Here is a 19,423-nt window from a genome sequence, read left to right as displayed (position 1 = left end):
AATGGATGCGTTCGATATCAAACTCCAGAAGCGAAACGCCATGTCGAAGCAACACCAGTTGTGTAAGGTAGCAAACTTGTTGAGGTTCGTTGAAGTTTGTATCCTTCTGGTGTTGATCTCCAGGTTCACAACTCATCTTCCGGTTGCCTTCGGCGAGTATTTCCGCGGGTTATCGGTTCTTTTAGTCAGCCCTCGATTCGTGTTCGTCGTCGGTAATGCTATCGTCATCACTCTCTTCGCAAAGGCCGGGCAGTTTTCGCCTTCGAGAACCGATATTACGAGGAGTTCATCGAGAAGAGGGAGAAAAGCAACGCGGTTCATCGGTACGAAACCGAGATGAAAAGTTTATCATCCGTCGAAGAAAAGAGAATAGTTAGTCTCGAGGTAAACAGTCCGAAGGAAACGAAGAATATCCGAAGAACGAAATCGGAGAATTTGAGAAGAAAAAGTCACAAACAACATTGCAACCAACTTCGGAGATTGGGGTCGGAAAAATACGTCAAACAAAGTGATCCCGAAGAGGAACCGGTGAAGAGTTCGTGTCCGGAGGATGGAATGAGTAACGAGCAGTTCCGGAACACGGTGGAGGCTTTCATTGCCAGGCAAAAGAAGCTACTAAGGGAAGAAGAATACTCTGTGATTTTGAGAGATTTAGAGTGAATTGGTGCTCCCTTTTTACCATAGTGTATGATTTGTATGTTCATAATACTCCTATCATGTACATGGTTTAATTAATCACATGATATGATATTCGATTGAATTACGAGTTTCGAAAGATTATTATTCGGTATATTAATATTGGAATCCTTACGTGAAAAAGATAATTCTTGATTTTGCAGATATTGTGGTGCTGAAAGTTGGATTTGATGCATGTAAAAAGATGAGCATATGCTGATATGTCATCACGGTTTCCGAATGTATTCCGAATTTTGTTATTTGGAAAATTGTATCCTCTCAGATGCCGATTTTCCTATTCACAAATTCTAATCAATTTGAGTTCTTATTCTCCAGTGATTTTAATTGATTCTAAAATTCGGGTTCACTGTGTAATAATCTTACTTAGTAATCAAAGTCCAAACATCTTTACAAATGACATGTTCGAGTCTAAAATCTATAGGTAATAATATCCTGATTTAGTCGTTATGTCGTGTGACACTTGAATGAGATAATTTCCAGATAAATCAGTCTTTCCCACAATGATTCGTGCCTCAAATTAACCCATCATAAAGCCAAAACATAATTGACAAGAGTCATTCTCTCGATTCATTAGTTAATCTTAAAACAACCTGTCTAAATAGACAAGCAACGGATTAGTCTACAAGCCACAATATAATTTCAAAGCCACAAATACTCTTGGAAAAGAGATCTCGCGGGGTATAATAAATGCTAGGTTGCAATCAGAGACGAAACCAGAATTAAATCTTGACAGCGGCCAAAATATTGAACTATTTAAAAAAAATATAAAGACCTATTAAGTATTTAAACTCAAAATTAAGTATAAATCAAACGACCTTAGTGATTAAAGGCTTGTTGCTATCCTTGAGGTCTTGAGTTCAAACACTGCACATGTAGAGGTACGAGTGTTCATTGTCAAATAGTTAAGAGTCTTTGTACATATATTACCTTGTATTCACCCTAGATTTAAAAAAAACTCAAAATTCACAAGATAACAAATTGAGAACACGAGGTTATCTTTCTTTAGTTCGATCATTACTAGATTAAATATTTAACAAATTCTTATATTTTTTAATTAAATATTTATTTTTACATAAATCAAAATACTATTAGACCAAAATTATATCTAATAATTTTAACAGGGATCGGGGCCCCTTTGGGCACTCACTAAACTTCGTCCCTAGTTGCAACCTCACTCGTCAGCCAAGAACGCAATATGAGGTCCACATGCCCCAAACCGTCTTTAAATATTTATCCTATCCTAGAGAGACATCGTGCCATTCATTTGGTCCCAATGTTTGCACACCTAAGTTTCACATGAACTTATAAAGTCATTTACACTACGGTAGTTCCACATGTTAACCCGAGATAAAAAAAGATTACAAAATAATATTTATAATTGTTCGAATTTTTTTAAAAAATAATATTCTTTTTTACTATTAGGAATGCTCGATAAGTCAATCAAATTTAAATTTCTATACACAAATTCGATGTATCGGCTTCCTTAGCACAAAAGTTAAAACATAAAAAGTAAACAGCACACTCAAGTGTTGGGTTTAGGCATCAATTCTAATTCTAACAACCCATAATTGTTTGTTTAATATACTTTTCTGGGTTTTTGGATAATCCTGTCCACCCACTTGGATTAGACTTGTGCCCATCAGCTCTTATCAGAATTAGAATCTAGGCAATTGGCATGCATGTCTAGTTCCATCTGCTGTTGGAGAAGTAGTTGTTCAATGTTCCCCATTATTAAATTTATTGAACTTTTATATTATTTTAATGTCTTGATAACTATTTATAATCTATGAATAAACTTAATGATGATCTTCTAATTTTTGGAAATTTAATAATTAAAACGATATAGTATAATAGAAACTACATGTGGAGTGACATAAGTAGCTTGTGCCTATAAATACAAGGGAATACATTAACCAGAGGCAACCAAAGTCTTCACAAGTAGCCTTGAAAGTATAGCAATGAAGGTTGATCAAGTTCTTCACATGAATGGAGGAGTGGGAAATACAGCTATGGAAACAGTTCCTCTCTTCAAGTTATATATACACTCTCTTTATTATTATCTCGTATTTAATTTTGTTATTATGATAGGAGAAACCTGTAAAATATCGTTAACATCTTCTTATGTTGATGTGTGATTCTGTCGAAAACCCTAGCAAGCTATACATCGAGAGCTGCTAGGGTTCATAGAGTCGAGACACCAACATTACTACATTAGGTGTTGTTCTCGACTGAGATTTTATCTCTCGTACTTTGTTAAGATCTCCGAAGGTTTCATTAAGTTGGAACCATGAAATTGAGGACGATAGACTCAACTCTTATATGAGCTTCTTTTCTCTAGGTGATTTTCTTTAATATATGCACTTCCCCCCCCCCCAGAGGAATGTGATATCAAAGGTGAAACCATTACTCGGACAAAGCATAATAGAGCTTTATACTTCAATGCCACCCTCTACAGATTGCCTGAAGATTGCAGATTTATGTTGCTCTGCCGGACCGAACACACTTCTAGTGTTGTCCGAAATCATCGACATCATCGACGAAACATGCCGGAAGCAATCCCCTCCATGTGTACAAGTATTTTTGAACGATCTTCCTGGAAATGATTTCAACGCCATTTTCAACCTCTCCTTGCCTAGCTTTTATGAGAGACTGGAGGGAGACAAAGGAAAAAGATTTAGCAACAAATGCTTCGTTTCAGGCGTTCAAGGTCTTTCTTCGGCAGACTTTTCCCACCTAATAGCTTGCACTTCTTTATTCTTCTTATGCCATCATGTGGATCTCCAAGGTACATACATACAATATACATACATGCATGCATGCATGCATAATATAACTAGGAATTCAGTCATTCACTTATTGATTTCAGGCTCCAAAGGAGTTGGTCACTAAAACAGGAGCAGCACTGAACAAGGGAAACATTTGTGTGGCCAAAACAAGCCCGCCTGCTGTGTTCGAAGCATACTTTAAGCAATTCAAAAGAGATTTCGCACAGTTTCTCCGGTGCCGAGCCGGTGAGATTGTCCCCGGTGGTCGCATGCTGCTAACAACCATGGGCAGCATCAAGAGCAGTGATCCCCTTACCATGTAGGAATTTGTTGGATTGAAACTACATGACATGGTCGCCGAGGTATGAAACCCTAAAGACATTGACCTAATGTATGAAACCATGATGATAATGGGTTGGATCAGGTTTTTAGTACACCTTAGGCCGGTCTGACTATTGAACTCTTCCACCTACATCTGATCTGGCTTTAGGAGAATCTCATCTGACGTAAAATGCAACCTCCTTTTTTAGGTTAAAGCCCACGTTCGAACCGATTTGACCTATGTATATATAATTTATTTTTGTTAGGTAAAATAAGAATCTAATTGAAAATAAAATAAAAAAGTATTATCATAATTATCTTTAAATATATAAGATATAATTAAAATATTATGTCATTTTTTACTCAAACATGAATTCAATCTGATCCAATCTACCCTTAAAAAAACTCGACTCAATCCAAACTTAAATTTCAAAATAAAAAACCAATCTGATCGAAACCGTCGGATCCGAATGAAATGAGTATCCTAAACCCTGAAGACAATGACATGATGTGTTTAATTTCGATGGTACACGGGTTGATCGAGGAACAAAAACTGGAATCTTTCGATCTGCCATATTACGCAGCAAGTAGAGAAGAAATTAAAAGCGTGATAGAAGCACAAGGATCTTTCGAGCTGCAGAAAATGGAGGTGTTCAAAATGGACTGGGACGATTGCATCAAGAAAGGTGACGTAAACCAGGTGCTTGATGAGTCAGCAAGGACTGCAATTATTGCTAAAAACATTAGAGCGGTTGGTGAACCTATTTTGTCCAGTAATTTTGGGGAAGACATCATGGATGAGTTGTTTCGTAGGTTTGAGGGGGTTGTCTTTGACTACATGGAATCCCATAAATGTCAGTACGAAATATAGTTATGTCATTGACAAAGAAGGACAACATATATTGAAGTTTAATGAAATGGGATAGGATTTCAATATACGTCGGTCGTTCGTAAACGAATGATGTTTAACTTTGTATTGTATAATAATAAAAATAATAATAAAAGAAAAATCCAACCTTTTTATTTCTTCTGTTTAACGTAAGTAAACTCTTTTTTATGATAAGTCGATGTATAATATTGGAGGAGGGTGGTTGAGGCGGTCGATGATGGTTTATTCCTTTTGATTTGATCGATAGTTTTCGATATCGTGATCGAAGATGGTGATAATAAAATTTAATAGAGATGATACAAAATTGAGATAAAAGAAAAGGAGGAATGAGAGAAAGAGGAGAGTCCTAATGAAGTGCTCTCTCACGAAAATTCTCTTATATACTTATGATCATAAGTATGTTAGGGTCATTATGAGATCTTTGTGCTAGTTTACTAATCGTATGTCCTATATAATTGTCGGAGGTAATCGAATAAATCAAGTTATTACATGTATTGTATAATCGCTCTGGTAATATTATCAAACTTACCAGAGCGAAAGATGAATAAATAAAAAGTTATGTCTATAGGGTGTTTCTTTATTGATTTCTTCAACCATTAAAAGTTACAAAATGGTCTCTTACGAATAGGGCATTGCTTTATTGAATCATTCGGCTTCTAAAAGTTACAAAATTGTCCCTTAACTATAGGGTATTGCTTTGTTGAGTCCCCCAACTATTAAAAGTTATAAAATGTCACTCAACTATTCATATGTTTCAAACTCGTCATTTTCTGTTAAAAATTGACGGCAGTTTGAAACGGATGTTAACACGATGACTGTGATATGATAAAATCTGATCTCAAAATCTCAAACGACTATCATATTTCAGTCAACAGGTTAACGTCCAGCTAAAACTATCATCAAAATTTTAATGAAAAATTTTAAAAATCGTTATCAAAATTTGATCCCTCAAAAGTTTTAGAAGTTTTCATTAAATTTCATTTTTTTTTTTGAATATTTTCAATGAAGTTTCCGATCAAAATTTCAAAAATCGTTATGAAGTCTTAATTTTTTTGAAATTTTCAGTTAGATACATCATAAGAAAATTTTAATTTAGACACAATTTTTAAAATTTTAAAATAAAACCTCCAAACTATGTTTCAAAGATCCGCAGCTGCTGAGAGCTACGAGAAATGTAATCCAATCATAGCGTACGCAATTTGCATTATATATATATTTCCAATGACTTTTCCCGCCATTAAGAATTGTTTTACCTTGTTTTTGCTCACAAATTCACATGATTACTTGAGCTTTAAGGAACTTGAGATCGAGTGAAAGAACAGATGATAAATAGGTCGTTTCTTCAGCTTTAATGGACACCCTTTCGATCATGGAGATTGAACAATTTCTTCACATGAATGGAGGAGATGGCAAAACCAGTTATGCCAACAACTCAGCGATTCAAGTCCGTTCCTCTTTTACTTCTCTTGATTGTCCAATTTCAGACATTGTTTAGTTTTCATGAGATTTTTGCTGTGTTTTTTACCATTAATTGTTACAGAAACAGGGAATGTACAAGGCAAAACCGATGCTGGAAGACAGCATCAAGATGTTATTCGGCAACAATAACTTCCCTAAATGCTTGAAGGTTGCAGACTTGGGGTGTTCTTCGGGACCGAACACCCTTTTGCTTGTTCAAGAAATCCTAGACGTTGTCGACGAGACATGCTGTTGCTTGAATCACAAGGCACCCGTGTTTCAAGTTTTCCTTAATGATCTACCTGGTAATGATTTCAATGCCGTTTTCAGGTCATTGCCGAGCTTCACCACGAGGTTGATGGAAGAGAAAGGAAGCAATTTCGGACCGTGTTTTATCGCTGCGATGCCGGGAACTTTCTACGGGAGGCTCTTTCCGAACAACTTTCTTCATTTCGTTCACTCTTCGTACATCTTCATTAGCGATATCAGGTTAGCATTTACCATAATTACTATCGGATATCAAATTAACAAGACGCTAAACACATGTTGCAGGAAACTTTTGTCTGCAACATGTGATTCGTCTCCAAAATTACGACGGAACAATTAACAAAAGTTCAAAGGTATATACATGGTGATGAATAATCAGGTTCCTGAAAGTCTTGTGAGCGAGTCGGGAGTTGCATTGAACAAAGGGAACATTTGCATGGCGAAGACAAGTCCCCACAACGTGCACAAAACTTACTTCAACATTTTCGAGCGGGACTTCAAGCTGTTTCTCGAATCGCGCGATTCGAAGAGATGGTTCCAGGAGGTCATATGGTCTTAACCATCGTCGGTTCCGAAATCAGAACTTCGTCTTCGAAGACTTGCACCGTTTGGGAGTTGGAGAAGGAAAGAGGCCAATGTACCACTATTGCACTTTCAATGATCAAGGCTTGATCACCTTCCATAAACTCTGAATTTTTCATGAATTCGAATATCGAGTCTTGATTTAATTAGTCTTAAACTACGGTTTAGTTGTATCAGATGTTCTTAAACTATGGATCGAATTTTAAGTTAAACTACGTATTATTTACATTAGATGTTCTTAAACTATGGATTGAATTTTAAGTTAGTGTTAAACTACAAAATGTTCCATTTGCACCTGATTTGAATGGTACTTTAGTTTAAGGGTTCAATCAGAACGTTTTAAACTTTAGTCTACGTATTCAGTTAGAACATTGTAACATTTAAGGACTAAATTAGTCTTTTCTAAGGGTAGGGGATATCTTATAAGTTAACCAGCTAATCAAATGGTTGAATATTCCAATTTCGATTTCATTTTATCTGTTTAGTTTAAGGATAAATTATGATTTTGATCCTTCCATCATACTCAAATTTTTTAGATTCAGTCCTTACACTGCCCTACCATATAAAGAAAAATGTCAAATTAATCCATGTACTATGCCTAAATAGTAGACCTCTGATTTGAACAATTTTAGACCCTATACTTCTCAAATACATGAAATTTAAGTCCTAACCCAAATGGTAAGGACAATATGACTAATAGCAGAATTTAAAATGACTACATCAAGATTAGGACTGTAATTTCAAGTTTTAAAAAGCATAGGGACTAAAATTGACCAAAGAAAGCACCTTCACTTAAAAAACTTGTTCTTCCAAATCTATTTCAAGAATGTGTACGGTAATTCAGAGAGTGAATGATTCATGTAAACATGAAACCCCAAAAAGTAAATGATAAACATTAACTTGCAAAACAAGAAAATAGAGTATCCTAAATCACCTTAGAAACCAACACCAACTATGTGGAACTAAAGGATTCTCGCTACATATCATCCTCGAAACTGTATCGAACTGGTAGCAAACCTTTCTTTATCGGTGTAAGCCGCTACATTGCCGTAAGCCTTCCGGTGACCGGCCCTGAATATATTGCACGGAACAAACAGTCAGTCTCGCAGAATAAAATCCTTGTGCAAATCAAATGCTGCAGGTCGGGTGAAACTATTTTGCTCAAAACATTGGTACAAACTCGAATTTTCATATTTCCAATGAGACGTATCCACTTGGCTAAAAGCGGAGCATCTGCATGGCAACTTAGCTAGGATGCGTACCAGATGCATGCGATTTCAAGGATACACAAACGTGAGCGATCATGCACGTCAGGAGAGCATCAGATGCAATGCTAAATGGCAACCCAAGCCCATGTCACATGAGCGCTGATACATTGACATGATAACTCCCCATTTGCTACATAGAACTGCAAACATTCATGTCGGAAAACTTAATCTAAGTACAAAAGGAAAGCGTGAGACGAAAAATCACAGCTTAATACTAACCTGAGCAAACATGTGGCAAGTTGGAAGTGCCATCAGTTTGAGATCCGAAGGATTCCAGGCTGAGAGTATAATCCTTCTATCATTTGGATTATTCTTGATCTTGTCAATAACATCCGACAACTGATCAAATCCTTGTCCAGTGTAGTCAGCATGCATGTCGGTATACCTGAAAAAGATCAGATACAAAACAACTGAACCAGCACCGTTGCAGAAAAATGCATAGCCGGTGGAAAAATGGAAAGTTGAAATCCACCAACCTAGCACCAAAATGTCTCCACTGAACCCATACACCGGTCCCAAGTCACCCTCCTCCCTTCCATTCAACCCAATACTGATATTGGTGATTCAAAAGTAAGTTAGTAACAACAGGATAAACAGTACAAACTGATAGCAAAAGAGTCCAATAATACCTGTCAAGAAACTCCCTGGATGCATTACCATTCCATATATGAATGCCCTTTTCTCGAAGGACCTGTTAGTGATGCAAATATTTTAGAATCAAATTCTATTCAGAGATCCGATCCGACTGGCTCAGAGAAATCAATGGCAGGCATAAAAGTATCACAATCGATATTTGTCTCAATTTCTGTAATGTGAATAGCATCACATCCGGCTGCATTGAGGGATTCCCTGCATCAAATGGTAGTGCATATGAGACAAGGGGGGAGGAAAAGAATGACTTTAAGAGATCTTGCAAACATTTTAAATGTATGCTCTGCACCTCAATATTTGGCCACCACCTATTACAAAGACTTTTTCGATCGAAAGACGATAAGGAGATGCAGCTAATAATTCCAAAGCGGACGCCAGGCTTCCACATATAACAACATTCTCAACGGTTGCAATATCAAAACTTCCTGAACGAGTCAGAACAACATTGAGACGACCCGAAAGGGGTCGAAATTCAGGGGTAATACTTTCCCATGTTTTTCTACCCATTATGACTGCATTCCTTTTCCCAGGGTCTAAAGTAGTCCGAGTGACATCATTGAAGAATTTTATATCAGTAGGTATTTTCCAAGGCAACTTCCCATCCTTACCGATACCCCAATCTTTAGTCGTGGCCATATCGACTTCGTAAGTTCATCGTGGATCAGGTAGGACATCGACATCGACATCGGCATTGCCGTTACAGTTTCCATTAGGAATGCTCACCATGGTGTTAGCAGACATATTTGAACTAAAGCAAAACATAAACTCAATGGGGAAGTCTTCCAAATTTGTGTTCGATAAAACCTGTATCAGAAACACGACCGAAGTCAGAAATCTATATATATATATATACACACACATATATAATTCGAATCTACAAAAATTTAGACAACTCTTTGATCATAGTCAAACCTATTTAGACAACAGTCAGAAGAGAAACTAAAAATAACCGCAAAACAAAAATCATAATTCATCTCGACTCTTAATAAAAATCTTGACTTTGTTCCGCACCAAATTTGAGAGTAAACTAAACTATTATTAAGACATGGAATATAAGAGATATGAATGAAATTACTTAACATTTATACACATGTTTTATTTGTATTCATCGAGATTTAGGTTTATAATATTTGAGTATATCTTTGATATAAATATATTTAATTTCGTTTAAGGTATGCATATGAGACGAATATATATGGATACTAAAAATATGTTCATAATATTTGGATATGTATTCGACATATTTAATATTTAAGTTTAAGATTTAATCTTAAATATGCTTGAATGGTGTGCCATGCATATAGGGCAAAAACTCAATAAAAAACAAGAATTTGTGTTATTTTTAGACGTAGTAAAGATTAGTAAAGATGTTTTAACAAAGAATCTATCTCGAGAAACAGCTAAATATGTCAAATTTCAATCCATTACTTGTGTTCTTATAAACACATTCTCGATAAGAGAATCATTCGTTGATTTCCCTCTCTCTATTGGTTTAGCTCTCAGCCTTCTTTCATATGGTATGAATCTTTCTTCTTCCTCTTCTTGTTCTTCTTCTTTTGTGCACTTCCATTCATTGCCATGGCTCAAAGTTTTTATCTTTTTGATCCTCCATGGACATTGTTTATGATCGTGTTGATGTTTATGTCTTGCAAAAGATCATGTTGTGTCTTTGATATCAATTTTTTCCTTTTTGCAGATGTTTTGATGTGGTTATATAGGTATAGAACCAACTGGTCAGGTCATAGACATCTTTTGCACGGGCTGTGTTTGATCCAGAGCTGAACGACATTGAAGAAAACTGTAACCATGGCTGACACTTCTAAAATGGGTGAGTCCTCGAAAATCGAATATGCGTACGAAATAACAGAACTCGAAAGAACCCGGATTTTGGTTAACATTCATTGGTTATAGATGGTTGGATTGTGCAAAATCTCAGACTTATGGGGGGTTTTGAATGTCTTGTTTACAGGACTCGAGAAATCGGATGTAGAGAACTCTGAGGACGAGAGGAAAAGGAAGCTCGGTTCTCTCACGAAGAAGGCAATTAATGCTTCGAGCAAGTTTAGACATTCTATTATAAAGAAGTCGAGGAGACATAGTCGAGTTATGTCCATAGTTAGCATAGAAGATGTCTCGATGCCGAAGAGTTACAAGCCGTCCATGCGTTCCGCCAAGCGCTCATATTAGATGAACTACTGCCTGCTAAACATGATGATAATCATATGATGCTAAGGTGACAATCTTTCGGTTTTTTCCTTTCAAAAGATCAAAAGGCTTTAGATGAATAAATGTTTAGGAAAATTTGATGACGATGATGATGATACAGGTTTCTAAAAGCCAGGAAATTTGATATTGAGAAATCAAAGCAAATGTGGGTTGATATGCTTCAATGGAGGAAGGATTTCGGGGCTGACACAATCATGGATGATTTTGATTTCAAGGAATATGGTGAAGTGGTTAAGTACTATCCACAAGGATATCACGGAGTCGATAAAGACGGACGACCAGTTTATATCGAAAGACTGGGTCAAGTTGATGCTAACAAGCTAATTCAAGTGACCACAACTGAACGATATCTGCAGTACCATGTAAAGGAGTTTGAGAAGACCTTTGCCATCAAGTTTCCTGCTGCATCAATTGTAGCAAAAAAATACATTGATCAAAGCACCACCATATTGGATGTTGAAGGAGTGGTATGTGATATTGTTACTGCGTTTCTTTTCCGTTTACTGGTCCAAATCTTGCTTCGTTGCAGCTCTAATACCCGCATCATAAATGAACTTTCAGGGTCTTAAAAGCTTCAACAAGACTGCAAGGGAGCTCCTACAACGACTTCAGAAGATCGACGGTGATAATTACCCCGAGGTATTCGTTGCTCTATTAGATCAAATGTGCCCGGAGATTCTTGGTCCATTTCTAGCATGGTGAAACTAATTGAATCGAATGCTTTTGATAATGTCCGCAGACCCTGAACAGGATGTTTATTATCAATGCTGGCTCTGGATTTAGGCTCTTATGGGGCACAGTTAAATCTTTCCTTGACCCAAAGACCACTTCAAAAATCCATGTAAGTATATGATTCACCAAGTTTACCTTAAAACGGATTAGGTTTTCGATTACATAATGTTGTTTAACAACATTATGGTATTTTCTTACCAGGTTTTGGGCAACAAATACCAGAGCAAATTGCTTGAAGTAATTGATGCTAAGTGAGTATTTAAAAGCATGAAGAGTTTCTCTTAGCATGTTGTTTATACAGATCTCTCTCTGTGTGAGTATGTAAACATTTCTTTTGTTGTGGCTTTTTCAACAGTGAACTACCAGCGTTTTTGGGTGGTAGCTGTAATTGCACGGATAAAGGTGGATGCATGCTGTCCGACAAGGGTCCATGGAAAGATCCCGAAATACTAAAGGTAAAATTAGCCTTAACATTGAATATGCATCAGATACAAATGAGATACAAATGTTAAATACGGATACTTTACGATAATTGGTATAATAAAACGGAGTACTTTAATTTCATGAGCAGAGGGTTCAAAATGGTGAGGCCAAGTGCACAAGGAGAAATATGTCAAGCTTTGAGGACAAAACATACCTAGAGGTATGCATTGTTTTGCCATTTTCAACATTCACATATTATACTAGACCTAACTTATATCATGCATCTACAAACTGAATGCCTAACCTTTTTCCCTCTGATGTTCCAAACATGAAGACGAGCCATTCCTTCGATGCAGAAAAGGTGGCTACGAGCAACGCTAAAAGGCTTGCAGAGAAGGATCATTTATCTCCTGTTGCTGAAGTATGTTTGACTCATTATCATGCCAATGTCAAGAATGGCAACTAATCAAATACTTTGTATTTTGTGTTTTGGTTTTTTATTCCGTGTTCTTTTATGTCGATCATTGTCTTATTTGTACATTGTTGTCTCCCATCAATAAAAAGTGCCAGAGTTCCCTTGCCTATGACAAGTTTATTCCAATGGTTGACAAGACCATGGATGCTTCATGGCCTAAATCAATGGCATATGAACGTTTTTCCATTTCCGAAGGTAGAGATTTTCCGGATAACCGAAACTTTCCAATGCTATACCAAATTACCATCCATTTATCCATTTGTTTTAATCCCCCAAAACCACAGATGGTTACCATATGAAGGATGATGGGAAGGTTACCAAAAGAATGAGCAACAAAGTTTTTGGAGGAATCATGGGATTCATTACAGGACTCATAACCATGATTCGCTTGTCCCACAACATGCCAAATAAACTACTTGAACAAACATGTATGGTAGTCAAGTTTACTACGCTGACCCAAAGACCGCATGCCATGCTCCTCCTTTGCCACCGCCTATTACTAGTGCCGACTACTTTTCCATGATGGAACGCATGGCTGACCTGGAAGGCAAGGTGAGTGTTCTCATGGGGAAACCAGCAACAATGCCGCCCGAGAAAGAGGAATTGCTGAATGCTGCTTTAAGCAGGGTCTGCACCCTTGAAGAAGAGATATCAGCAGCTAGGAAGGTACATTCATACATACATATAGCAGCAAATGTATTTGTCAGTCTCTGAATTTTCATCACCTGTTTTCCCCTATTGTCTTTTGCTTATTCAGGAACTTGAAGAAGCCCTTTGTAAGCAGCAGGAACTTCAAACCTACATTGATAAAAAGGCCAGGAAGAAAAAGTTTGTAAGTTACCAAAGTTCTTTAGTGCTTCAATAGTTTGAGATCATGCAAACTTTAGTTGTGCTTTGAAGTTTTTTTTCTTCACGTTTCATTTCTCTGGACTGTGATTGCAGAACCCACTCCGCTGGTAAGCTGACCGATCGTGACCAATCTATGATGTCATTGGTGGCTTGGTTATATTCAGCCCCACAGATGAATTCAGACTACAACCCCTGGAGATTTGGCATTTCCCTTGCATAGTTGTGTATATTGTTAACAACTATTGCCTTGTAGAAATGGTCTTGGTCAGTCCTAGTTGTGATGTTCTGCAAGATGTTTTATATACAATCATACATATATGTATGTATTAGAAAGAGTGAAGCAAGAAGAAGAAAAAAAAAGAGTACTTATAACCCAACACCAACAAGATTGCCATGAAAGGCGTTTCAGCTTTGAAGTAGAAAAACTCTGTAAATATATAACCTGAAAATGAACTCTTTGGTTAATATTCTATTGATGCCTCTTGCTTAAAATGGTTTAGCCAATCTGAACTGATTCACTTCAAGTCTTACTACTTCTGGGTCGGGTTGAATCAATTTTGAGTTTTAACCATTTCAACTTTGGTCATTTCAGATTCAAATCATTTTAAGCTATTTGTTCAGGTTAATGTTGTTTTGAGTTGAATTGAGTTGAACAGGTTTAGATCGTAAACTTTTTACAATCAGTTCAGATAGAAAAGGGTTTAGAATCAAGCCGATGGAGTCGAGGTTTTGGATTCGTATAATCAATAGGTCTAAGCTAGCATGTATGCATTAGGAAGATCAAAGATTGTAGAACTTATGACAACAAAGTTCGAAAAGCAAATCAAACATTACATTTAAAAAGAGAAGGGAATTCAAGAGTCAACAGAAATTTTGATTACAGTTCTTGTGCATTTCTGTGCAGAAGGGTTTGTATTCGGACAGACGAATACATTGTCGCTTAAAGCAGTCTAACCTCCAGGAGAACGAAATAAGTGGTTGTATGTTCATCGGTAAAATGGAGACGGACTCGGAATAGGGTAGTGGCTTTTGTAGGTTCACCATCATCAACAAGCATATCACCAGCAAAATTTCTTTTTCTGAAAAATAGGGATATAGTCGTAAGCCAAACCCCGTAAAATGATAAAGAACATCAGATGTAACCATCAAAAGTACATAAAACAATAGGAACATTAGATGAAATGGTGTACCCGCAGTTTGGCTTCCTCTTGACTGTCAATGTATGCAAGCAGTTCTTCTTGCCTCATCAAAGCTTCATGAAGAGCCTATTCAATAGCACGTACGTGCAAACCAGACGAAACTTTCAGATATTGAAAGCAATAAAGACTGTAAATGCAAGAATCTAAAGACTTGAAGGCCTGAAAGCGTGCCAAAATAAGTGATCAATTAGTTGACTAGTGACCACAAATATTCCTATGGAGATAGCGTTTTCTGGAAAATACATGTGGCCTGGAGAATCAGTAGAGCCTAAACCTGACTCCCGAGAAGATTTATTACCAAGTTCGCACTAATGTGTAATGTAACTTTGATAAAAATAGCATTTAATGTATTATGGAGCCATATAAAAAAATCAATAAATAAAGTACCAAGGTTCAGATTTATCACTCTGGATAAATATTTTGCGAAAATAGTGATAAAATTACGAGTGCCAATGGTACCTTCTTGGTAGCAATGAGCTCTGCTTCTAGGGTATCAACACGACATACGGCAGCATTCAACAATTCCTCTTTCTCATAGGGCATCTCAGATGGCTTTGCTTGAAATGTATCAACTCTCTCCTCAAGCTCGCCCAATCTTTTGAGCACAGAAGATAAAAGATCTCCCTGAGTAAAAGGAGGGGTCGGAGAAGGTAGACGAGACTCTGCTTGTTGAGTTGCATCAACATTTTGACATCGATCAGAAACTGTGTCAGGAAGCTTTCTAGTTATATGGCACGATACAGAGTGGAGAAGAGTGTAAAGTGTCATGAAGAAAGCCATAATAGTCAACATAATTCGAGAGAGAATTCCTTCTGGGGCCTTGGGAGTTTCTGGCAACATCAATGCACCTGTAGTGCGAAACAGCATTTCCTTTTCTTAATAAATGGCCTAAGCAAGCCTTTAAGAAGAAATGAAGCGTCTAAAAGATAACAAGGTATACAAGATTAGATCTGTTAACCTTTGGGAGTAGACATTTGTTTCTTCCAAGTAGAGTCAACAGCTTTGTCAACCATAGGAACATAATCATCATAGCCCGAGAAGTTACCAGCATAGCTCGTTTTACCAATGACCTTATCCTGCATAATTTGCAAAGAATGTGAATAGATGATCCAGAGAAAAAGAAGTAAAAACAATTAGCCACTGTGAAAGACTAAGAGGTTCCAAAAAACCCACTTCTTCACGGACAGGAGTCAGCCGAAGTTGTGAATAACTCTTCATTGCTTTGGGGGATGCAATTTCTTCAGCTTCTGATCCAGATTCTGCTGTAGAAGTATCACTACCTTTAAGCTGTTTCATACCACACATAGGGAATGAGATGATGCAAAAATATTACCTCAGAAAAAGGAATATCAAGATTTTCCAGAATAGACAAGCATCACAAGAAGTTAGAAAGATTATATACCATTGGATATTGTGGCTTAGCATAAGCAATAACCTTCCCTTCACTATTTAAAACTTTTACAACTTGTCTGGCAACTCGTGCCTCGCCATTAAGAACCATCTGAGATAAAATAAATTCAGTGAAGTGTTTCTTCATTAAGTACACTATTGAAGTATTTGAAAATGACAGCATTAACTATATTGAATAAATACCAAGGCCAGTTTATAACCTTCAATATTTCTGGATTTTTCCACGGCCCCTTATCAGACCGAAGGCAACCTCCCTGGTCTGCACATGTACAGCTACCACCCAGAAATTCTGGCAACTCACTGAATGGATTTAAAATATCCCCATAAGCTTTTAGACAGAGAGGCGGCCACGAAGTGAAAAATAGTAAAAGAATATAATATACATTGAAAGGAGACAGATGATGATGAAAGGTAGATTGCAAAAAGGAGAATATAAAGTTAAAGAGGACAATATAACATGTCCTGAAAGTTCAAAGGCCATTTACCCAGCATCGATAGTCTCAAGCAATTTGCTCTGGTACTTGTTTCCAAGAACCTAAAGTCATTCCGTAACACAATTATAGATCACCAGCAAATAATGTAATGTGAAGTCCAAAAAGGAAAAACCAGAAACTATTAACATACATGTATCTTGGAAGTTGTTTTGGGATCTAGAAATGACTTCACTGTGTTCCATAGCAGCCTAAACCCAGGTCCAGCATTGATGATAAACATTTGATGAAGAGTCTAAAAAAAATTGAAAATACCACAAAACGGAATTTCAGTTCAATATTAAATAAGGGTACAAGCATGAATTTGTAGTTCATAAATTTCATATGCAGGCACACCAGGATTCCAGACCTCAGGGTAATTGTCACCGTCAATCTTTTGCAGCCGCATAATCAGGTCCCTAGCGGACTTAGTAAAATTCTTAAAGCCCTGATACATAGATGAAAGAAAATAATTAGAAGTTAGCTACTAATAAGCAGCAAAAAGTTCAGGAGTTAACATAGAAACAAAATAAATGCATGAAACATACCACACCATGAACATCTAAAATTGTCGTGCTTGAATCTATATGCCTCTTTGCAGCAATTGTACATGCAGGAAACTTCACAGTGAAGGCCTTCTCAAACTCTCGGACATGGTATTTTACATACCGGTCCATAGTTGTAACTTGCATGAGTTTGTTAGAATCAACTTTTCCCAGCCTTTCAATATACACAGGTCTTCCCTCCTTATCAACACCATGATGACCATGAGGGTAATACCTTAGAACCTCATCCAACTCATTGAACTCAAAATCCTGAAACATAAAAGCTAAATGAAGTGAAAATATAGATTACAAAATACACCACACTCGGGCAAATTATTAACCATAATTACCTCTGTGATAGTGTCAGCACCAAACTCCTTCCTCCATTGAAGCATATCTGCCCACATGTGCTTAGCTTTCTCTAAATCGAACTTCCTTGCTTTCAAGAACCTACACAAGAATAAGGCTATGTTATTAGTTGTCATCGTACTCGAAGTTGGCAAGTAATCAAGAGGAAGGGAGCATGATGCAAAAGGCTTCCAACACTAAGAAAAGGAGATATCACATCAGCAAGCAGAAAATAAAAGCATGTGTTTGAAAAACAAAACATAGAGCATGACTAATATATATAATTCAAACTTTTCTTACCGTTTTCCCCAGCAAGCCAAATTAAATTCACATAAAGATTTTAACAAATAAAGCATACCATTCACAGTTCATTATGGAAATAACTATATGTTGTAGATAGAATGTTAAGAACTAGGCTATAAACTGTCAACTAGACAAGTGAACTGCGGTTTCCAGAAACTTAACAATGCTATTTACGAAGTAGCACCTCAACATCATGTGATAGTCATCATGTCTTCCTGGAAGCAGTTCATCCATAATCAGCACTTGTCGAAATTGATCAACAGCTTGTAGCTCTTCAACGTCACGAACATCTTCAATCGATACAGAGCTTACACGGCCATCACTTTTCCTTCTATTGCTCTTCTTTTTGAGAGAATGCTTAAATCTAGTAGATGCATTTATTGCTTTCTTCTTCAAGGATCCAATTCTTGTGCGTCTTTCATCCTCTGAGTTCTCGAAATCAGATTTCCTCTCTCTCCTGTCATCACTACCTGAAATCCCCTCAAAGCCTGCATCATTATAGACATGTACTATTATCAGATCTTTCAGAGAAAGAAAAGAATAAAGAAAAATAAAAACTAAAAATCAAATACTAATTTTTTTTCTACACGTTTTACACATTCATATTTCTGAAACTCTTCAGAAACCCTAATAAAAGAAAAAATAAATAAAAATGCAAAAATAAGAACTTACATGAATAAATAAGTATATACAAGATGCACAAATACTTAAAGAAATTAAAATACTGTTATATTTCCCAATAGAAAACCATACATGGTGGAATTCCTTTCCTCTGTAGCTATATCGAGCTTGATTCATCTACACACTACCTAAAATTTTCTAAGCAACCAAACTGAAGCAACAAAGAAACCCTAGAATTAATAAAAATCAGTTCGGGAAACAGAAAAAGAAAAACTCACATGGCCTAGCAAATCGATCGAGTGGCCCCGACATCTACGCTTCCTTTGTAAGAATCAAGGCTCCGCCGCCGATAATCTAACTGTCCGATCCACCGGTTTCAAAACGGGGGAAACTTTAACGGCCCACGCGCCTTATCAGAACCCGCATTACCATCAACAATCAAAGGGGAAATAAAAAAATCGAATCAGAGATTCCAAATTTTCAGGTGCTTTGAATTTTTTGCCTTTCTTGCTCTTCTTTGAAATTAATTACAGATGAAAGAATGAGAAAAAAAAAGGTAAGAGTAATAATATTAATAATAATACTTTAAACGAAATCAGTAGTGAAAATAAAATTGTGCTTTGTTGTCACGGATCGCGAGCTTGATCCGACAGTCACAAATGCGTCTGATGAAATCCTTATATATTAGCATTAAATCAAAATCAAAATCAAAATCAAAATCAAAATTTTATGTATCTAATTACATCAAGGCTTAAATATATAATTGCTCTCTCCTCTTTTTTTCAACTTTTAAAAATAATAATAATTCATTTAATCAACGAGATAAACTGATTCGTACTATAATTGCTCTCTCCTTTAAAGTATATTATTTGTATAAATTATCTTCTAAAGTATTTTTTGAAATATTTTATCCATTGAAATTTAA

The 19,423-nt window shown here is 36.5% G+C and overlaps 3 protein-coding genes and 3 pseudogenes across 4 annotated transcripts; 4 read left to right on the top strand and 2 right to left on the bottom strand.

Annotated features, from left to right (window-relative positions):
• The first annotated feature begins 1 nt into the window (after position 1).
• Positions 2–660, top strand: LOC120214765. The gene is made up of 2 exons (XM_039212579.1): positions 2–212; positions 254–660. The coding sequence occupies exons 1-2, from the start codon at positions 2–4 to the stop codon at positions 658–660; spliced, it is 618 nt and encodes a 205-aa protein (XP_039068510.1).
• A 1,994-nt stretch (positions 661–2,654) lies between these two features.
• LOC120214764 lies at positions 2,655–4,688 on the top strand (annotated as a pseudogene).
• Positions 4,689–6,040: 1,352 nt separating this feature from the next.
• On the top strand, positions 6,041–7,068 carry LOC120214763 (salicylate carboxymethyltransferase-like). Its single transcript, XM_039212578.1, has 3 exons — positions 6,041–6,115; positions 6,212–6,618; positions 6,822–7,068. The coding sequence occupies exons 1-3, from the start codon at positions 6,041–6,043 to the stop codon at positions 7,066–7,068; spliced, it is 729 nt and encodes a 242-aa protein (XP_039068509.1).
• Positions 7,069–8,017: 949 nt separating this feature from the next.
• Positions 8,018–9,680, bottom strand: LOC120214761 (annotated as a pseudogene).
• A 912-nt stretch (positions 9,681–10,592) lies between these two features.
• Positions 10,593–13,939, top strand: LOC120214813 (annotated as a pseudogene).
• Positions 13,940–14,412: 473 nt separating this feature from the next.
• On the bottom strand, positions 14,413–19,170 carry LOC120214812 (phosphatidylinositol/phosphatidylcholine transfer protein SFH8-like). Of its 2 annotated transcripts, none has more exons than XM_039212619.1 (15): positions 19,083–19,170; positions 18,777–18,907; positions 18,062–18,365; positions 17,577–17,676; positions 17,230–17,496; positions 17,052–17,129; positions 16,836–16,937; positions 16,697–16,746; positions 16,412–16,511; positions 16,204–16,302; positions 15,975–16,088; positions 15,760–15,877; positions 15,261–15,649; positions 14,793–14,867; positions 14,413–14,681 (listed from the first exon to the last, which is right to left on the bottom strand). In XM_039212619.1, exons 2-15 carry the CDS (start codon positions 18,808–18,810, stop codon positions 14,661–14,663), a joined length of 1,851 nt encoding a protein of 616 aa, XP_039068550.1. In that variant the 5' UTR covers positions 18,811–18,907; positions 19,083–19,170; the 3' UTR covers positions 14,413–14,660. The 2 variants fall into 2 exon arrangements, with proteins under 2 accessions (XP_039068550.1, XP_039068551.1); XM_039212620.1 differs by having other exon boundaries at positions 16,412–16,514; positions 16,700–16,746.
• Positions 19,171–19,423: the final 253 nt, after the last annotated feature.

Source organism: Hibiscus syriacus, unplaced genomic scaffold (genome assembly GCF_006381635.1).
Source record: "Hibiscus syriacus cultivar Baekdansim isolate YM2019G1 unplaced genomic scaffold, ASM638163v2 tig00110108_pilon, whole genome shotgun sequence".
NCBI classification, from domain to species: Eukaryota; Viridiplantae; Streptophyta; class Magnoliopsida; order Malvales; family Malvaceae; genus Hibiscus; species Hibiscus syriacus.
The sequence above is the reverse complement of the archived record's forward strand: the minus strand, read 5'-3'. Positions and strand labels throughout refer to the sequence as shown.